A 22281-nucleotide genomic window follows, 5' to 3' on the forward strand; every position below is an offset into this window, starting at 1 on the left:
GCAAAACTTACCTGAGGGAGATTCGCAGCCCCGTCGTCGGTAGTCCTTCACCGTCGTCGGATTCGCGTTCAAAGGAGGGGATTGAACCATTTTCTTTCGGATCCTCGGGTCAAGAAAGCCCAACCCTTGAATACACCGCGAAGCGAGGGCCTAAAAGGCCATCTTTTCATCACCGGCCTTTGGCCTCGGCGGCGGCGCGACCGTTCGTCGGCAATGACCATGGCCGGATAATGGAGGGGGCTGAGAGGGCTTTCAGTTTCTTTTTCTTTTGTAACAGGGGCTGCAAATGAGGGTTTCTAAATTTTTCTTTGTTTAAATAATAAAAACAAAACGGCGCCGTTTAGGGGAAGAGATCTGCGCATTCTTGCCCTAAGGGTAATTTGCGAATTTGGTCCCTCCATCTTGCACTGAAGCGCAATCTGACCTTTTATTTTTTTAATTTGGGGCTGCGAATTCTGTGTCTGTTTCAATCTGGTCCTTAGACCATGCGCAGACTCTCACTGCGTTTAGGTCTGGGGAATATTTCCCTATAGATCCCTCACGCTTCGAGCGTGTTTCAGTTCAGTCCCTTGCAGCCTGTTTCATTTATTTACAGTTTCGACCCCTCAGATTTTTGTTCGTTTCCAGTTTCATCCTTGGTTCTTTAATTTCTTTTTTTTTTCTTTTAAATTGCTTTTGTTTATTATTATTAGTTTTGTTTGTTTTGATTTCATTTTTATTTGCTTTCTAAACTGTGTAATTTTTATATATATTATTTCATTTAAATAGTTTTATTTCATTTTATTTTTACGTATTATTTATATTAAACCATTTTTGTTTATGTGTATTATCTTAAAATTTCTTTTCTATATGACATTCCATATTTTTTATATATATACTATCTCCTTTAAGATGTATTATATGTTAATCATTTTAAAATTGTTTGGTATCTTTTATTCGACTTTGCTATTTGTCTTAATTTATTTATTATCCATTCCAAGAATTCTTATATATTCTTTTTATGCTTTCATATGTGCATATATATTATTATTTATCTTAAAATTTTTCATATATAATATTTTTAAATTGTTTTGTATATGATTGATTTTTTTTTCTTTTCAAAATTTCTTTTATTTATTTAAGACTCATTTATTATCTTTTAAAAAATTATCTTACATTTATTTATTCTAATTTACTTTATACTACTCATTTTGAAGTTACATATATGTTATTTAATTTATTCATCTTTGTTTATTAATACCAATGTTTAAATAATGTATGTTGAGTGATTATTTTCATTGTGTGTGCCATTGGTGTAATCTTATTCATGTATCATTACTCTGCGATTATTATTGCATTGTTAGTTCACGTCCTTGTATTGTAAATTAAGCATCAACATAGTTATCCAACTTAGATTGCTTTATCATTTTTTTTCTAAATAAAACAAATCCATCTCGTTCGAGTATTGTACTCGCAACTATTCAAAAAAAGAAAAGTTTTAAATTAAGGCAATATTTCGCGTTTGGAAACTCGAGAAAACGTGCCCTAACATGCTGGGTTTCGATTTCTCGTTTGACTAAATAGCCAAATATCCTCTTAAAGCTTCAAGGTATGGTTTCATTAAACTATAAGGTGATCTTGGTTTCGATGGTTTAGAGTATCGTGTCCTAACGTGCTGGATGTGATATTCCTTCGGAACAAGAGAATCTTATGTTTCAATTCACGATATCAGATTTTCTTTTAAGGATCGTATTTTTTAAAAAAACTCTTCAAATTTTCAATTTTCGACACTAAGACACTAATTAATCAACTAGGTACCAATTTTGGGCGCATCGAGGGTGCTAATCCTTCCTCGTGCGTAACCGACTCCCGAACCCATTTTTCTGAATTTCGTAGACAAAAATCGTTGTTTTAATAAAATCTAAATCGTTTATTAAAAACAACCGTTTTACGAGGTGACCCGATCACACCTCATAAAAAAGGATTGGTGGCGACTCCCATTTTTCGTTTTATTTTCAAAATCTAAGTCGACCCCGTTTTCATCCAAAAAAATGGTGTCAACACTTTTATTTCTGAAAAAAATCTTGGGAAAAAAATAAATGAGAATTTGTATAGTTGGACGTTGCTAGCTATAATTTTCAATTAAATTCATTATTTTTTTGGGGGGGGGGACTATTGTGATTTTAGTCTCACTATTAATACAGCAAAAAACAAAAATTTCATGTTAAATTAATCATAGTATTAATTGAATTAAATTATATTAAATTAAAGTAAATGGATTAAATTTTAAATATAAGTATAGAAGGACTAGAATTATTAATAAATCATTTTTAGTTTATCACTAGAATTATAAATAAATGGATTAAATTTTTTTGATAAACTAACAAATTAAGTGTTGAAAAGAATATTATATTCGACTTTTCAAGAGGTTATCAACATCTTAGTTTTAGGAATTCCCCCTGTTGTTTTCAGCATCCAGCCTATTCCTATGAATTCATAGCTTATAGGGTAGAACAGTAATGGTGTGACTACCGGCCAACCCATATATGCATGAGAAAAATGAAATTTAAAAGTAATTTATATAAATTTTCTCGTTTAAATATTAATCAATAGTATTTTATTTAAGATATGTATAATGTCACATTATTATTAAAATAATTTAAATATTATTGAAAATCGTTATAATTTAAGGATGAATTTTGCATTTAAGAAAAAAGGCATGCATCATTAAATCTGAAGCAGTATCGGTGTCCGACTCCGTACCTTAGTCCTGATATAGGAAAGATGGTGGCTTTGAACTTGGAAATTCGAAATGTGGCTATTAATTACGTCCACATGACTTGAATTGCTGTTGCTGTTCACCTCTGTCACTGTTAGCTAATATAAGACGGAGTTGGAGGAGCATGTTTCCAGTTACACGTATGGCCTGCCCACCCCCTATACTTCTTTTCTACCTTTTTCAACCACTTACTCCAAATCAATGCTTGGTCTGTTAAGATATACTGTATTTTCAAGTTTAAATTTTGGGATTTATGAACTATAATTTTTTTAAAAATTTTAAATTTTAAAAAATAATTAAATTTGATGTATCATCGTCACATCAATAAAGTTAAAAATATTAAAATTTTCATCAGTTTTTTAAAGGCTAAAAAAGAAATAATTAAATTGGAAAAAATTAAAAAGGAAAATATTACAATGAATGTGTTATGCAATTGTGGGGCGAGAAAAAATGACCTGACTTGTATAAATCAACAAAATACGTTGCGCAATCGAGTGGGGCCAAGAAGATCCCCTGGGATCTTGTTCCTTGGTAAAAAATTTCACTATACCATCAGATCAAGAAGCAGTCAAAGGACGGAATCTTTAGATATTTGGGTTCATGACCACAGGATGAGATGACTAAAGTGAAAGCTGTATCAGTGACTGTCAATCTAATTCAAAGGAGACAAGGTTGCTTGTCGCTGACTGCTATTCACTACTTACTGTATTTGGATCAAAGGTCCCCATCATTTTATTTTGAACCCTACACCCTACAATTTACATATATATGCCAAGTTCAATATACTTTTGCCATTTTCTTAATTTAATCTCATTAATCAATTTAATTTTTTTAAACCGTCATTATAATTTTTTATATATAAATTATTTCATTATTTTTAAAATAATTAAACAGAATCTTTTTTTTTCCATTTTTGGATGAAGTCTTGAGATCAAACATTTTACTTAAAATACTACATTTTCCGGTCAAGCAAAGAAGAAAAAACAAAAGGAAGGGCGACAGGCACATGTGTTGAAAGCATGCAGCATGTCATGGAGTGATGGGAATGTTGCTAAGTAAGCAGCTGCTTGCTCTTGCAATTTGGCTTTATGTTGATGCTCTCATGCATCCCTGTTTCGGATTGGTCCGCCAATCACACACCCCACCTCTAATAATTTTATTTTTCACTTCAAGAATCCTATGCTATACATTATACAAATAGCTGGATTAATTTAATCCAACTAAATAAATAGTGGATATTTTCGAATTTACCATTTAAAATATTATAAATAAAATGCTATCTTAAAAACAAATATAGCTTTGAAAATGGCCTCCTAACAAATATTCTTTTTCGAGCAACGGTTCTAATTACCTCATTAATGACTTCTATAGATGGTATGACATAGAAGAAAAACTCCTTTTTTTGGGGGGGGGAATATTTAATTTTATATATTTAAAATATTTATCAAAAAATGTATTTATACTTAATTTGAATACAAATATTTTTCTATTAATTAAATTATAACATATAATATGTTGAAGCAGAGGGAGTTGAGCTGTGGTTATATCATATAAATGCTTGGAATTGTTTAAAAACTAAGCTTGAATTAAATACGCAAATTTGTTGAAAAAGAACTTTAAAGATAAAGGAATTGTCTTACCTCAACATCAATTAGTTAAAACATTCTTAATGTAACCATTATTATTAATGGCCACGGTTAGTGATTGCGACAAGTATTTGGTACCAAACTTTTATGAACAAATAAAGTTGTTGTATTATCTTTTTGTTACTTATTTTTCTGTCAAACTTGAATTAATTGTTCGAAAGCTAATCTTTGGCTTAAGTGTTATAAAAAGGGTCTTAAATTAGAAACTTGTTGAGTGGTTTTTTTTACAAGTTAGTTGATAAAATGTAGAACAAGGAGGGAGTATAGGACGTAGAGGTGGTTGTTACGAAGGTTGGTTCACCAAATTGGGATGGAGAGCTAGAGATTATGGAGAATGAAGGTGAAGAGAGTTCTAAGATTGGGAACTGAAGGTATGCTGATAGAATATTGGCTTGGTCTTCTTCAAGAGTCGATACTTTCTTCATTGTTTCTGGAAGTGTTTATAGGTGAAAGATGATGTTAACGTGTTAGACTAGACATCTGGTCATTATTACGAAGCGCGTTAGGGGAATGTCTTTGATAGGACGAAGATGTCTGTGACAAGACAAATTATTTCATTCATTCTGACTTGATGAGACAAAGCAATTGAGCCTATGTGATGTTTCATGCCAACAAATTTATGTCCCCAATGAAGATTAGACCATCCGTTGCCCAAGTGGTCATCTAGGAAGGGTGAGCTTGCAAGCAACATCTTAGCTTGTTGGTGGCTGGCTTACTGCTTAGGCATTTTTTTGGCTTGCCACGTGTCCAGTTTCCTAATGTAACACCCCTAACTCGTATCCGTTGTCGAAATAGGGTTACGAAGCATTACTATTAAAACAGAACTTTAAATTATACAATTTATACATTAATGCCAACATAATCTAATTACATACAATACACTGATAACGTCCCTTAATCGAGCCCTCGAGGCCCTAAAAATACTTTAGAAACAATCCGGGACTAAATTGAAAACATATGAAAAGTTTAAGAAAAAGTTAGAAAATTTGGACTGCAGGGGTCACACGGTCGTGTGCCTCACATGGCTTAGACACATGCCCGTGTCTCAAGTCACGTAACCTTCAAAATAAGGACATACGGCTGTGTCCTCGCCTATGTAACTCTCTAAGTTGGGTCACACGGCCAAGCCATACGCTCGTGTGCTAGGTCGTGTAACACTCAAAATAGCCTTACGTACCTATGTGCCAGGTCATGTGCTAAGCCGTGTAATTGCCTGACTTGTGAGCCTTAAACCTACAAGGGACACAAACCATGTCGCATGGCCATGTGTCACACACGGTTGACTCACACGCCCGTGTCTCAGGTCATGTGGACTTAAAATGAACCTTAAACAACAAGTTTACCATTTCAAGCTTACTTAGATCCTAAGTAAACCATTTACCGACCAAAATACCTCTTCAAAGTGACATTAATCAATCCAAAAACATACCAAATCAACCTATTAAGTTCCTAACCAATATACCCTCATTGGTACCACAAATATATACAATTGAAGATCAAAATAAAATCTCAAACACAACTTATCAATTCATCAAATCAACACCTAACCAATGTACCTATCATAGGTACCTCAAATATACATATCATTAACACATACCATTTCTATTTGCATTGAAACATCTAACTCATTCACATGTATCTTATAGTTTAACAATATGCACATAAGTTATATTTAACATTATACACATCCAAAACATTTATAATGACATATACATTTAATACATGCCATAGAAATCGAAAAGAACGTTCTAAAAACTACTGAAATTATGACTTGAGTGCCAATCTGATCGTCCAGCCTTTCAAGTATCTACAAGAACATTAAATAACACAAGTAAGCTCAATGAAGCTTAGTAAGTTCGACATATTTAAAAGATAAATCTTATCGAAATAATTACAACAATTCAAACATTAACTATTCAACCACGAAGGTTTCCTGTCATCCATAATCTCAACCGATAAATCACATACGTTCAATTTAATACTCAAATGTATAGCAAATCCATCAAATTCATTAAACAAATTACTTTACCGAGATTTTCAATTCGAAGAACACGCTAGATGCTCTTACGAGCCAATCCCTCTAAAAAACACCAATTGCTCACAAGAGCTATGTAACACCCCCAACCTGTATCCTTTGTCGGAACCGGGTTACAAAGCATTACCGGAGTTTACCGATCAAACAGACATAAATTTCAGCCATTCCGTATCATATAATTCAGGTCTAAACCAATTAAACTCATACATACTGTCCCTTATTCGAGCCCTCGAGACCCAAAATACGCGTTAGAAGCAAGTCGGGACTAATTCAGAAACTCAGGTAATTTTTCAAAAAAAATATTAAAAATTTTCATAGCTACAGGGCTCACACGGCCGTGTGGACTCAGAATGTACCTTAAACGGCAAGTTTACCTTTCCCTGTAAGCTTGGACATTAAGCACTTAAAAAATAATTCGTTTAACCTATTCAAAACACGATCAAACGCATCCAAAATTTCAAAAGAATCATTCTCGGTGTTTAACCAATATACCCTCATTGGTACCACAATTATTTCATCGAATTATATTATCAAAACATCATTCAAATTCAAATTATAAACATACCAAATTCAATCCATTTTGCCCAATTCATGAGCACTTAAATATAAAATTAAATTCACGTGCACCTATCTAGATTTGGTTCAATTTACCATACCAGGATATAGCTTCAAACACAAACACATATTCATATGTATATACCAAACCAATATTAAACTTTTAACCTCATTTACAATCAAACCACAAAATAACTATTATTTAGACACCCTGGGTACATGCTAACACAAAAGATAAACATCACCACGTTTGAGTTCGGAATCGTTGTTGGATGCTGAATCGGCGATCAAAATTAAGTGCCTAACCTATGCACAGAAAATAAAACCGTACGATGAGTAAAACTCAGCGGTATTTCTATAATCCGAATATTTAAAGATAAGAAATTACAAATATACAATTGAAATATAAACATATATTAATATTTAAATATTACAACAACCATATCATATTTCATTTGCTTCACAAATATCTCAATTCCCATACTTGCTATATAAATAGTTTTTCACAATTTATTTCACATTTCATTATACAATTGCATTATCCATTCCTTATTCATTTCATGAGTATATAACTCATATATTCCATATATTTGCAACATATTTCACATTCTATTTTCAATTCACTATTTCACGTCCATTTCTCATACCATGCTATTTCAGTATCAATTATAAAACTTATTTATTATTTATTTACCCCTATTAACAATATCCGGACTCGGACGGATACATAGATCCGACCAAAATACACCAGTTTGGCACCCAGTGCCTCATCGAATAATTCGAAGTAATAATTTGACACCCAGTGTCTCATCAGTTAAACCGAAGTAAATTGGCACCCAGTGCCTCATTGAATTAATCCGAAGTAGCAAATTGACATCTAGTGTCTCATCGACTCGAAGTCGAAGAAATCCCTGAACTCTTCCAATCCTATGGCATGCCATCTATATCCTACTGAGTCTGATATAGTTAATAGGGTTTAATTTCACTTTTCAAGTACAACCGATATTCATATCAATTTAAATAATCAATATATTCAATATATATAGATATATACCAATTCAATCAATATAAATTCAATAAATTCATCATATACTAAATCAACCCATTTCAATTACAAAACACAATAATTCTCACCTCAACACTTACCATATACATTAAATTGAATTATAATAATTAACAACTAAATTTAGATTATAGAAATACAAACCAGAAATTCCAAGTTATTCCTCGTCGACTTTATCTTTCCCCCTTTTAGTCGAAGGTTCCGGTACGACGTTAGCTACGAAATTAAAACAATTAAAAATCATCAATACAACACTATTCAGTTTCATATTGAATATTTCAAATTTTACTCAAATATTGCCTAAATTTCAATTTATTCCCTAAACCAATACTAACTTTTATTCTTCACATTTAGTTCTTTATTTTCATGCAAATTCCACTTTAGACTAAATTCAACTCCCTATTTTCACATAAATTTCTAAATTTCAAATTTTTTCACAATATAGTCCCTATTACACAGAATTTACTATTTGTTCTACAATTTAATCCTTTTTCATTTCTAGCCTAAAAATCTATCAATTTAATCCCTAATACTAAAATTATTCAACATAGACAACACTTAAAACTCAATAATTTCTAAAATTTTGACATGGGTCGAGTAGTATTTAATATCGAAATTCCAAAAACATAAAAATTATAAGAAAAAGAATTAAATTGACTAATCAATTGAGTTTTGAACAATTTGAAACCCTAGCTTTGTGTCTTTCTCCTTCTTTCTTTCTCTTTTTCTTTTCTTTCTGTTTCGTTGGCTTTGTTTTTTTTCTATTTCTTTTTCTTATTTATTCATTCTTTATTTATTTGTTTTATTATAATATAATATAATATAATAAATACTTAATTCTTAAGGTAAATATATTATAATATATATTTTTTAACTTAAAATTTTATAATATTTTCATCCTTATGCCACCTTATTTAAATATATTGGGATAATTGCTTCTCTGGTCTATTTAATTTTTCTTTAATCTATAATTCAATTTTTACCTTATATATAATCCATTCCTTTTATCTAATTACTCTTAATTCATGCAAATTCACCTAACCAAAACCTAATTAACCACACAACGAAAACAGAGTCTCAAAAATGCATTTTCTAACACTCGTGTCTATTGGGTCGTTACAAGCTAATCAACTGAAACACGCCAATGCTCATAAGAGTTAGTCCGACTGAAACACGCCAAACAGAGAGTATAACGCGAGAGTTCGCAACAAATACTAAACCTTGGTTTACTCAAAAAATATATATATATACATCCCTCCAAAACCATCTTTACTCCAATCCCCCACAACACACCATATCACGACTGTACTCTGCCCTGCGTTCAATCCAATCCGAACATCAAATTCAATAACACATCTCAAATAATCATTTATTATCAACAATTGAATATATATATTGTATCATGTTATACTATTCAACAATTCATATAGATGTTAAATTTTAAAACGTAAGAACTTACCTGGACTGCATTTTAGTACTTGCAGAAGTTCAGGGACTATTTCGTAATTTTTTCTTTTTCACGAATATCTACAGACTCTTGATCTAAAATATAAAATTTCTAAATTATCAACTTACATTTCACATTTCAATCCACTTTACAATTAATGCCCTTTTATTTTTCAAATTTACACAATTACCCTAAACTTTTACAATTTATACAATTTAGTCACTTAACTCGAAATTCATCAAATTAACCATTTTTTTCTCATTTCAATGTTCCACCCCAATATACTAGGCCCGTAAAAAATCCTTAATAAACATTAATTCACCATCAAACCCTAAAATTTTGACATTTTCTTAATTTAATCCTAAAATCAAAATCTAACAAAAATCACTTTACAAAACCATCAAACAACACAATCAAAGCTCCAAATACATGGTATTCATCATAAAATTCAAAATTCATCAATGAAAACTTCAAAAAATTTTAACAAAATAAAAATAAAGGTACAGACTAGCTAGACCTAGTTGCAACGATCTCAAAAACATAAAAATTACAAGAAACAGAATCAAAATGGACTTACATGCAAAGAAATTAGGCAATCAAAAATTTTCCTTAACCTTGCTATGGCTTTCGGCCATTTGAAGAAGAAAATGAAAATGAATTCGTTTATCCATTCTTTAATTTTGTTTAATTTTGATTAAACTTTCACTAATTTACAAAATTGCCATCCAAATCACATTATTTTGTCATTTTCCATTAATTTGTCATCCCACTATATTAATTAGGGCTTAATTATCACTTAAGTCCTTTTTTAATTATTAATTAAACCATTTAATCACCTAATTGCATTAATTAACAAGTTTTGCACCTTTTTCAATTTAGCCATTTTCTCTTAATTAACTATCTAGACGTTAATATTTCTAAATAAAATTTTAATACAACTCTAATGACTCTATAAATATTCTAAAAATAATATTTACAAGTCGATACGAGAAAAAATTGTGGTCCTGAACCATTGAAAATCGGGTTGTTACACATAACATGAGTGGGGGTATAACAATATTCCCTTTTGCACCGAGAGGAGGGTTACAAAGTGGCTTCCTTGTGAAATTCTGATATGATAACTCGTGTTGGTCCGGATGGTGGCTTTATTTTATGATAAAATGTTATATCCAAAAGTTTGAGATTCTGCCACAAATGTACTCTAAGGATCGTGTTCTTAGGGAGTCGTGATTATTATGAACAACAACCTTTTGGGACAGGTGATGAATTTCCATTGGATGTTGGTTGTCCTTTAGAATAGTGCATTTCTTTTTCAAAATTATTTTGCATCCTTTTTTTGTTTAAAATTTCTGCAACTGTTGTTGGCAATTTACTAGTCTTTATTGGTTTTTTGGAATGATTTCTATATTTTTAGATTTTTTTTCGACTCACTTCACAGTTCTTGTTCTTTGATGTTATAAGAATTATTTTCAATAATTTGTTAAAAATTTGCTTAACAAATGGTTAGGGGAGACAAACGATCTAGCAAAACTTAAGAAAAATGTGATGGTCATACTGGTTGTGCTCTATTTATAAAAGCGACAAAGATGCAGGAAATAATTACAGTGAAGTCTGATAAAGCTGTTGCAATGAGGTTCGGAAAGGGTAATGATAAGCCTGCTGTCAGTCTTAGTTATTAGTGTTTCACGATCCATCAAAAGATGAAAAACTTACTATTATCCCACGGTTTACTCATGAAGCTTCACAAGTACGAATTTAGTATCCTAAAAGGGTAACATCATGGTAGCGAAGTGTTCAGCTCATACTTTATTAGTGGGAGGCCAAGATTCTATCTTTCATTGTTCCTACATGAAGCGAGTTTTACTATTCCCTTCCTAAATTTCACTTAGGACATTCAGTACGACTTCCACATGGCACTATATCAAGTGACGGGTTTCTCCTAGTGGTTACTTTTTATTTTTCTTTTCACCATGTATCTTAAGAAAGGAATATATCCCTTCGATTAGTTGTTTTGATATATGTTTTCTTGAGAAAGTGGAACGAAGACTAATTCCCTAGGTTGTTCGAGTTTAAGCCTCAAACATCTTCTTCCTAGATGAAGAATTTATTCTACGACGAGAATGTGACAATACCAGTTGATTATAGTAAGTACATTTTCATAGAACTAAAGTTCAGAAGGAGATTTGGTTTTCTTATCAAATGGATTCGCCCCTTTACTAGGACTTGCTATTACCGTCTGCGCTTACAAAATATTCCTAGTGGTTCTCATTATTTCAAGATAATTAACTACAAGGAGATATTGGTGGTCCCTCTTGAGATTTCTTTGAGAAGTGTCTTCAAGTATATTATATTTGAATAGGTGTGGTTTGGATATATATTACCCTTACAGACCTAAATAGGAGAAGTTATGTGATTATTTCAGGATGTGAGTGTACTACGGGAGGTGTTCTCATTGGAATCCATTTTCTTGACCCTAAGGATGCTGTTGTAGTGACTCAGTTTTCAATAGTGTCGTAAAATTCAGTTTTAGAATAAATTACCATTGTTGAAAGTTCAAATGAAATTTGAATGTTTAAGCTTAAAAATAATGCATGAGTAACACTAGCTAGTTTATGTGGAAATATGTTACTATTGTAAGCATAAGTGTTAAATTGAACTTGAATTAAACTTAGACTAAATATTTAATTTTGGTATCAGTAAGGACTAAATTGTAAAGGATATAAACTTTGAGGGTTGAAAATGAATAATGGTTATAAGAGGCCCTTGTATTATATTTATCAAGCCGGATTTAAATTTGATCGGGTAATTGTGGTAGTTTCTAATACCTTGAGGTACGAGTGTATTCTGGTGTGGTTGGTGGGATAGGTGCACTTGTGACCGGTTAGCATTTTTATGCGTATTTGGTGTGATAGTGAATTGTTCTGAGTATTTTTATTATATCTGATTTGGGTAATAGGGACTATAATGTAACAATGATATATTGAACATGTATTGTACTGGTATGAGATATCGAAGGTAACATGAGATATGATTTTGATATGTTAAACTAGATGCAAATACTCTAAGGTTGGAAATTATATCTAAAAATTGACTAAAGCATTATTGTGAATAAAATGAAACGATAAGTAAACTATTGGTATATATATGTATCTATGATATTAATATGAAATGATTAGTTGGTTATCTTGAATTATCATGTTATTTATGTTAATTTGGTTTTGTTATGTTTATATTTGAATTCGAATTATGTTAACACCACTGAGTAATCATTACTCAGCGTACAAATTTATTTGGTTTTGTGCATAGGTCTCGGATAAAGCTAAAGAAATTTTGCAGTGGAGCATCCAACTCTCAAACTAAGCTCGGAAGCCATTACAATCCTATTTTATATGTAAATATTGGAAAAAATCCGATTTAAAAATGGTTTTTTGTCACAGGGGAAATTAAAAATTTGAAAACCGAGTCGGTTTGTGATATTTAGAGCAATAAAATTTTCTTGAAGAGTATTGTGCTTTGTGTGAGACAATACTAGACATTCATGGATTTCAACCAAACGACCTTCTCCACTATTCTCGTACCACGAATTAGTTTGAGTGTGAGCTCAAACAATCACGAATCAAACACAAAATCAAAAATAATTTTCTTACTTTTAGGAGGAAAGTAAATCTCTCTATAGAAATAGGTAGAATTGTTATTTCCAAAAAATTGAATTTATACTTAGAAAATAAATTTTGAATATTTTCGAGCAGAATAACAATATCTCAAAATTTTGTATGTGTTTTTTTAGCCTTACCAATACAATCTATTTATAGGGAGAGATTGAAGAATCTTAGTTGAATTAGTGCAATACAAATAATATTTATCTAAGAGAAAGATAAGTCACCTAGTTCTATTAGGAGAGAGGTGTGGCTAACCCTAGTTAATGATTGTTGTCCCTTATACACATTATACATGCTTCTTAACTTTTAACCTAACATTTTATAATTTAATCGAATATCTTTTTTTATTTCCCAAAATAAATATTATTTATTAAATTAAATTTTCAATTAAATAAAATTTTCAATCTAATTCTAATTTCGTTAAAGTCATGATAACTTTTTTGTAAAAAAATTTATGAGAATATATTTAATTTTTATATTTAATGGATTCACAATGACCAATTAATCTAATTCTATTTTCAAACTTCAATTATTAAAAAATAATTTAAAAAAATTAAGGTCATTTCTATACTTAGTGAGAATCATCAGATGTAACCCATTTATCTAACTTTATTATTTTTATCTATTTTTGTTCATTTAATTCTAAATGTAATTCGTTTGTGATTTTAGTGAGCCGGCGGGGAGCGATTAGACATATATATATATAATTAGAGTTAAAATATTTTATAATTAAGTTTAATTATTTATCTTTTATAAATATGTGGATGGATTTAGAAAAATGCCCACGTAAGAAACCAGGGCCTACCTCACAACTACCATTAAAGTTTCTACTATAATCGGTATTCAAACAGTTCATTCTTATATTTTTACCATTTAATGCGCTAAAAAAAGCATAATAAGTAAATAAATAAGCTGCCTTCCTCGCGTCAGTCTCTGGCGCTCACTTCTTTTAATTTTTTTTTCTTTTTTGTTAATATTTTAAACCCATTCAGTGTCTCTCTCGAGCTTAGCGTTTATATCCTCGTATGCCATCTCACACCTGAAACTTACATCGACTTCTCGGTGTTACCTTAAAGAAACCGAAGCTTGTAAACAATGACGGTGTTTTCCGGCAGTAGACAGGTGGTTCCCGTCGACTACGAGGGTGAAGTTTCTCAGCGTCTCCTCGACGCTTCGTTATCTGGCGATCTGAAGTCCGCTCTTGAATGTCTCGCCGATCCTTTCGTCGATGTCAACTTCGTTGGTACCGTTTGCTTGAAAACGAGGAAGACCGAAGTCGTTTTGAGAGAAGAATCCGCGGCTGAGGTCCGCTTCGAGTATGAAGAGTTTAAAACTGATGTCACCGCTCTTTTCCTCGCTGTTCATGTTGGAAATCTCGCTCTCGTTAAGAAACTATTGGTAATGCAGTAGAAAACTTTCGTTTTTCTTTTCTCTTTTTGTCGATCGGGATGTAATTCAAACTGTTTTACCCACGTCGCGTTTTTTCTGTGATGTTTTTCTCGTTTTGATGATCAAATTTGAAATCTTACCGTTTTTCTCTTTTTCACTTTAAATTTCAGAATTTTCACCTGTCTTATTTCCCTTGTCGTTTTGCTTGGGATTCTCAAGCGTTTTAACCTCTTCTGCCTTTCGGTTATCTTGAGTTGGGTTTCACAAAAAAAACTTTAACTAATTTTGAAGATTCAATTATTTTTAAAAAGGTTTTGTTGAATTTTTTTAAATGTTTTGGAAATCAGTAACTTGTCACGAGAGTTAGATCGCTGCTTCTAAAGTCCCTAATTTTGACAGCATTGTCGAAAGTTTAGTAGTAATACACCAACGGTATCAAGGAGTGATGTGGTGATTTACTGATTTTGAAGCGTTTCACATCCACTCTCTGAAACTCCATGCTTTGCGACTAGAAAAAAAGTTGGAGTGGATATGATACTCACTTCGAAACAAAATTTTCAAATTCAAATTTCAATCGAATGGTAGTTTGGTGATTTCCTAATCTTTTTCGAACTGCTAAAAGAATTTAATATTTAAATTGCTCGTAATTTCCTTTCCTTAGATTCTTTGATATAATTATATTCTGACGCTTTTTCCATTTTTTGATTTTCTCAAATTGAGGAAGCTAAGGTTACATCTTATTCAAAAAAATTGTCTTGCTCGCTTTATTGCTTTTCTCCTGCTCCGGTCCCAAAATTTAAATCGTCACAAGTTACATTAACAATGCCTAATTACGAGATTACCGTAAAATAATGAAATGAAAATTTATAGATTTAAGTAAGCTTCCTTAATTCACGGTGGTAATTCCACTTATTTTTCCTTGAATCTTTACCGAGAATTCCGGATATGGGCAATAAACTATTCCCTTGATTTGAATACATGAAGTAAATGTTTGTGATACGCATGTCTTTTATATTTTATTTATAAACAATAAATGCGTTGATGAATTGTAGAAATTCTTGTAATAACACCTCATTGCTTATGGCTGAAACTGAATAATGTCTTGGTAAATTTGAGATTGCTGCATCGTAGTAGCTTCTTTTCTGGGTAGCTGCTAATCTCTTTTGTCAAGAGAACTCTGACTAGGCGATTCAAGCATTTCAGTTCATTTTCAGCTTATCTTTTGTTAAATCAGATGAACCTGTTTCTGGACTTTGATGTGGAAGTTGCGTCAAAGAAGTTGCTATCTGGATTGGCAGTGCGAAGATAGGCTGTCCTAGATCCAGTTTTTTGTTTTCGCCTGTCATTTCCATTGCTTATTGGTTTGATAATTATGCGTTTCTCTTATGGATTGAAGGGCAATCAGTCCAAGATATTTAGGCTTCGTTTGGATGGGCGATTGACTGCGGTGAGGTGCGTTTAGCTTACTTTTTGTCTCACGCTACAGTATCGCTACAGTATCTAATCTCACCGCCACCGCTGTTTTTACACTAACCGCAGCTAAACGCACTGCCCATCCAAACTCACCCTTAGTGTTCAACTAGATTCAGAGGTGTCCCGTTTTCTCTTCATCAACATGGTTTTTCTTTTCAGAAGTAAATTCAGTAGAGATTTTTTTTTTTTAGAAAGACAGTTATAATTTGTGATATTTTATTTTGCATTAAGTTGGAAAATTTTTTATTTCTTATACTAGGAAGATGTAAATTAATGTAGCACTCGAAAATAAGCAAGAGGGATAGTTTTATTGATTCCCCGGGACGAGAAATATGCTCTGTGAGCCCCATACTGAGTTGTCACTGACTATTGGCTTGAGTTTGAAGTACAAAACAGTACACGATGCATCCCCCATCCCCTCTTTGAATGAATTCTTTGTGCATTTCTTGAAGAACGTTCCATGATTCTCTGTCTATGAATCAGTGTTGTTCCCTTCTTTTTCTTTCCCAGTTTTTGTTTGTTTGTGGCAGTGTATTAATTATTTTATTTTATTTTTATGAAGATTGAAAAATACTTACCATGCTAGTGGTAAAGTACAAGAATGATTGTAAACTTTAACTCCAAAAAGAAGTCTTCCGTTTAAATTCCTTAAAAATATCAAAATGAAAACAAAAAAAACCGTTTGTATTATGGACTAAAATTTTGTACACTTTTGGATGACAGAGCATAGGAGCTGATGTGAATCATAAACTCTTCAAGGGCTTTGCAACAACAGTAGCCGTGAGGGAGGGCCGACTTGAGATTCTGGAAATATTACTTAAAACTGGGGCTTCTCAGCCAGCGTGCGAGGAAGCTCTTCTGGAGGCAAGCTGCCATGGGCAAGCAAGGCTAGCAGAATTGCTCATGGGCTCTGATTTAATTCGACCACGTGTTGCAGTTCAGGCTCTCATCACAGCATGCTGCAGGGGGTTTGCGGAAGTGGTCAACACTCTCATGAAGGTAAAACCGTCATTCTCGCTGAATCATGCGCATCACTTTACTGCAACTTCATGAGCTCTAAAACTCACTAAAATAGAAGTGTGATGGGGGAAGTTCCAACAATTTTTATGGCAATACCAGATGTCAAAACAAATAGGAGATGCCGGGACCAGGACATTTTATCGTCCTGTAATAAAATTGACTATAAGTTGGGTGATTGGCATGAATGCCCTTATTGCTGATTTAGCTAACAGATTTCTGGTGTTATTTAGTTGATCCTCCAAGGGGACAAAGACCGGGAATATTACCTAGCTCTTTGATTTAAATTTTATATGATAATCTAATGGCTCTTCTGCTCTATAACAGTTTGGTGTTGATGCAAGTGCAAGTCATAGACAGCTCCTCCGGTCGTCTAAACCTTCCTTGCACACAAATGTTGACTGCACAGCACTTGTTGCTGCTGTGGTTAGTAGGCAGGCCTCCGTTGTTCGCTTGCTTCTACAGGTGATCTAATAATTTAGTGTGCTGTATGATTTACACAACTTTCTCGAACTCTGAAATAAATGCTTTTACATAATTAACCACTACATGGTTAAGTGGGTTCGTGCCACTTATTGTCCTTCTGATAAATCAGAAAGCTTTTTAGACTTTTTCCTAATTTTACATTTGCATATTCAAATAATTGGATCCATCTGGATCTAGTCAAACTTTCTTGTAGTCTGTTTCAATTAAGAATAGTTCATTTTAGCAAGATAGTTTACAATTCCCCGGATTAATTGACAAGAGAGTTTAAAGAGTTGTATTGGTTAAGCAGTCCTCTACTGTTATTTCTTGCCTTGTAAACTACTTAGACTCGTTATCTTATTTATCCAAAATCTTGAAACAGGCTGGGACACAAATCGATATTAAAGTAAGTCTGGGAGCATGGTCATGGGATACGACTACCGGTGAAGAGTTTCGAGTGGGTGCAGGATTGGCTGAGCCCTATGCCATCAGTTGGTGTGCTGTAGAATATTTTGAAGATAGTGGTGCCATATTACGGATGCTCCTTCAGCACCTTCCCCTTGAGACACTTCATCATGGAAGAACCCTCCTCCACCATGCAATTCTTTGTTGCAATGCAGGAGCAGTGAAAGTTCTCTTGGACTGTGGTGCAAATGTAGAATGTCCAGTTAAAACCCTGAAAACCGAGTTCTGTCCAATTCACATGGCTGCCCGTCTTGGCTTGTCAGCAGCCCTTCAATCCCTCATTGATGCTGGTTGTGATCTGAACTCCAAGACAGATTCTGGTGACACAGCTTTGATGGTTTGTGCAAAATTCAAGCATGAAGAATGCGTTGAAGTGCTGACAATGGCTGGTGCTGACTTTGGCTTAGTTAACGTCTGTGGTCAGTCAGCTGGTTCAATCGCTAGATCAAACCAGTGGTCCCTCAGTTTTCAGCAAGCAGTCCTTGATGCAATCAAGGTTGGAAAGATCCCCAAGTCAAGCAACGTTTCAGTTTTTTCTCCTTTAATGTTTGTCGCTCAAGCAGGCGATGTTCAGGCTCTAAAAGCTCTGATAGGAAGTGGAGAAGCTAATATTGATTATCAGGATGATAAAGGTTTTTCGGCAGTAATGGTTGCAGCCTTGAAAGGTCACGTTGAAGCATTCCGTTTGCTAGTCTATGCCGGGGCTGATGTTAAGCTGTTAAACAAATCTGGTGAGACCGCTTTTACGTTGTCCGAACTGAATCAGAACCGTCACCTCTTTGAGAAGGTGATGCTTGAATTTGCACTTGAAAAGGGCAATCGCAATGCCGGAGGCTTCTATGCTTTGCATTGTGCAGCACGGCATGGAGTATTGGATGCTGTTCAATTGTTGACAAGCAGAGGCTATGATGTAAACGTCCCTGATGGAAATGGCTATACTCCACTTATGTTAGCAGCTAGGGAAGGTCACGGTTCCATGTGTGAGCTCTTAATCTCACATGGCGCAAATTGTTATTTCAAGAATGCTGAAGGGGAAACCGCACTCTCTCTTGCCAGAAAAATCGTAGGCCTGAAAAACGATGCAGAACGCGTGATTCTGGACTCACTTGCTCGCACGCTCGTTCTTGAAGGCACCTCTGTAATGAAGCATACCAAGGGAGGAAAAGGAAATCCACATGGGAAACAAATGAAAATGGTGGGAACTACTGGGGTGCTGCAATGGGGAAAGTCAAGAAAACGGAATGTGATATGCCGAGAGGCAGAACTAGGGCCGAGCCAAGCCTTTGAAAGAAACAGGAGTGGAAAGGGCAACGCTAATGAGCCCGGAGTGTTTCGAGTAGTGACCACTAAGAACAAAGAGGTCCATTTTATGTGCGAAGGTGGGTTAGAAATGGCAGAGCTATGGGTGCGAGGAATTAAGCTTGTAACAAGGGAGGCTATATTCGGCAAACAACCAGAAAGATAGATAAATAGAGATGAACTAGAGAGAATTGATAGAATTGTATTTGTATAGATGCTTGTAGAGCTTTACTTCTTTGTCTTGACGTAGTTTGAACGCTTGATACTGGGTTGCAAAGTCAATGCCCTGCCTGATTTACGGTATCGGTTTTCAATGCGAAATTGAGAATTGGAGCTAAGAATTGCATCCCAATTTGTTGGAAACATGATAAAGATGTTATAACAAATACAATACCATTTGTTCCTGAAGCAGCAAAGAAGCCACTCTCTGTCAATGGTAATCATTCTTTTACCAATCAAAAGAAATAAAATCAACTGACCAAACATTCAATCACTTGAAGACCCGTCATCATCATGATCTTCATGCTCCGTAACAACTTTCTCTATGAACCTCTTTCGAACTCCTTCGAGAACAGATGCATTGCTCCCACTTTGACCATCATTCAGTACAGGATCTGATTGACAAAGAACTAAGGCCACACCTATATCACATACAAATGAGGAACAAAATTATGTTGAAATCGGATTGAGATATGGAATTTCAATTAAAATGGCTGAAAAGCAAAAGAAAGACGAAGAAATGTGCAAAACAAGGATCGAAGAGCAGTAAACATAATTTATTTAAAAAACAAGTGATTTCCTTCACATATAGCAAACCTTCAGGCGTGCATCTGCGGCCAAAACTATGCAAGCCTACATAATTTGCTTTCACCGCTCCGTTGTTATACACCAAGAGTGTGGGAAGATTACGATCTGGGTAGTTAGGAATGCAATCTGTAGATATTATCTTGACAAACTTTGTTGCAGGGTATTTAACTGCCAATTCTTCCAAACACTGCAAGAGCAGCCCACACTCTGGAAATCTATAAGAGATGTCGGTAAAGAAGAAAATCAGTCAATGCAAGGAACCTGTCAACTCTCTTAAACTTAACAGCATGGCATTAACACCAATTTTATATGAGCATGAGCATCCATACATTTCATGGTTCCAAGTCTCAGTTTTCATTCTAAGTTTATTGAATTTTGAAGATAACTATAGAATATAGAGCAAAGACAAGGGAAATGTGCAACATCGATGCAAAAGTTATGGAAGAAAGATCATTTATAAATTTCATGGTTCACAAGTCGTGGATTTATTCGCATTTATAAACCAGTACACAGTTCCTATTGAATTTCATTGACATCCATATAATATCGAGCAAAGAAAAGGGGAATGACTTGGTTAGAATGACCAACACTTGAAGATGCAGAAAGCACCAAACATTGCACTAAGCAAATAAAGCCCATCAATAACGGAAAACCGGAACAAGAAGAGGAATAATATATTATGATGAGCATAAAGATTCTATGATGCCTATTTCGATGCATACAAAGAAACATAATTGTTACAATTTTAATAACTAATGTTAGCATAAAAAGAGATCCAACTGTTTCAAATGTTAATACCCTTCTTTGTAGAGAATGACAACAACCCAGACATCCTGAGGAGCTTGCGAAACCTCCCGTACAAAATCGGATCCGGAAATTGGCATAACCGATCCATACTTTGAAATCTTAACAGCTTTCCTCATCTCAGCCAGCCTCTTCTTTCTATCAAAACAACACCATTTTGTCAATTGAACTTCAGAAACATAGATATCAATGAAAACCCAGATTCCAATGAATTCAATCACTAGGAAAAAGTTCAATCAATCATAAATCTGTTACAAAATTAATAATCAACCTGGTATCATCTTTTAAGTTAAATAAAAACTAACTCTTTATTTTTCATCCATTTTACAAGCTATAGAATATGAAAACTATCCTTTCAACTGATATATTTAAAAAGTTTATCTAAATGAACGAAAGCATCTATTAATTCAATTAAAAAGAATCAATAAAGTCTTAATCCTCGAAATTAAATCTGAACAAAAAAAAAAGAGTTAAAAGAGTAAACCTGTATTCTTCAAGGAATCTATCATCATCGACATCATCTTCGATTTCTTCAAGCTCTTCTTCAGTCTTTTCATCGATCCAAGACTTGTCCTTAGGGACGGAATCCGGGTCAGGTGCGGGTTCAAAAGGGTCAGGCTTGAAAGCTGGTGGCTTTGGGGGTAAATTCCCAAGCTTTCTTTGAATATCATCCCATTGAGTGGAAGCTCCTTCGACGTCTTTGTAAACGAAATGGTAATCCGCCATTGTTTTACAGCAATCGGAGCTTCCTCTTTGGATCTCTGCCTCTAGTACGAACACAAAGGAAAGAAGAAAAATTGAAAAGGAGAACAACGATCGAGAGGTTGCTAATAGATCAAGTCAGGCCTAAGTAGGAAGGCCCGGTAATAAACCATAAGGCCGAAATTATGTTTTTGATGAATTTAGTCCCTCTTCTATTAAAAAGATTCAAATAAGTCGAAAGTATAATAGAATTAACATTTACAGCATACAAATATCTCTAAAATTTTCAAGTTCTGTTCAATTAAAAAGAAGTTCATTTACCATAAAATTTTTATAAATATTAAATTTATTTCAATTTAACTTTATTTGATTTTTTTTAATAGTATAGAGATCAATTTGATTCATGTAATAGTAGAGGGATTAATTTGACTATAGGGACCTCTTACATACATTCATCTTTGAATTTTATAAAATATTTTTCAATTTTTTTGAATTTTTTAAATAAAAAATTACTTATGACAAAATGATAATGAGATTGTTAAAATATAAAATTAATTAGGATAAATTACATTATCTTATTTTATTAACGTGGTGGGAACTTAAGATTTTAATGTTAGATTACTTGAAAATATACTACTAGATTGCCTTTATTATAATATTTTTTCCATGTATAAGTAAAATAACTGAAATAATTTTA

The 22281-nt window shown here is 33.4% G+C and overlaps 2 protein-coding genes across 3 annotated transcripts; one reads left to right on the forward strand and one right to left on the reverse strand.

Annotated features, from left to right (window-relative positions):
* The first annotated feature begins 14059 nt into the window (after window positions 1-14059).
* On the forward strand, window positions 14060-19679 carry LOC107957007 (ankyrin-3). Of its 2 annotated transcripts, none has more exons than XM_016892435.2 (4): window positions 14060-14561; window positions 16749-17024; window positions 17370-17507; window positions 17890-19679. In XM_016892435.2, the coding sequence occupies exons 1-4, from the start codon at window positions 14259-14261 to the stop codon at window positions 19435-19437; spliced, it is 2265 nt and encodes a 754-aa protein (XP_016747924.2). In that variant the 5' UTR covers window positions 14060-14258; the 3' UTR covers window positions 19438-19679. The 2 variants fall into 2 exon arrangements, with proteins under 2 accessions (XP_016747924.2, XP_040968495.1); XM_041112561.1 differs by lacking the exon at window positions 14060-14561 and adding an exon at window positions 14592-16004.
* LOC107957008 (phosducin-like protein 3) lies at window positions 19607-21786 on the reverse strand. The gene is made up of 4 exons (XM_016892436.2): window positions 21367-21786; window positions 20877-21020; window positions 20088-20293; window positions 19607-19912 (listed from the first exon to the last, which is right to left on the reverse strand). The coding sequence occupies exons 1-4, from the start codon at window positions 21606-21608 to the stop codon at window positions 19758-19760; spliced, it is 747 nt and encodes a 248-aa protein (XP_016747925.2). The 5' UTR covers window positions 21609-21786; the 3' UTR covers window positions 19607-19757.
* Window positions 21787-22281: the final 495 nt, after the last annotated feature.

The sequence above is a fragment of the Gossypium hirsutum genome, chromosome A05 (assembly GCF_007990345.1).
Source record: "Gossypium hirsutum isolate 1008001.06 chromosome A05, Gossypium_hirsutum_v2.1, whole genome shotgun sequence".
Lineage (NCBI taxonomy): Eukaryota > Viridiplantae > Streptophyta > Magnoliopsida > Malvales > Malvaceae > Gossypium > Gossypium hirsutum.

Coding starts and splice junctions, on each gene's coding strand:
- LOC107957007 (XM_016892435.2), top strand. CDS start 14,259: ATGACGGTGTTTTCCGGCAGTAGACAGGTGGTTCCCGTCGACTACGAG. Junction 14,562..16,748: donor CTCTCGTTAAGAAACTATTG/GTAATGCAGTAG, acceptor TTTGGATGACAG/AGCATAGGAGCTGATGTGAA. Junction 17,025..17,369: donor TGGTCAACACTCTCATGAAG/GTAAAACCGTCA, acceptor GCTCTATAACAG/TTTGGTGTTGATGCAAGTGC.
- LOC107957008 (XM_016892436.2), bottom strand. CDS start 21,608: ATGGCGGATTACCATTTCGTTTACAAAGACGTCGAAGGAGCTTCCACT. Junction 21,021..21,366: donor AGATTCCTTGAAGAATACAG/GTTTACTCTTTT, acceptor TTGTTTTGATAG/AAAGAAGAGGCTGGCTGAGA. Junction 20,294..20,876: donor GTCATTCTCTACAAAGAAGG/GTATTAACATTT, acceptor CATCTCTTATAG/ATTTCCAGAGTGTGGGCTGC.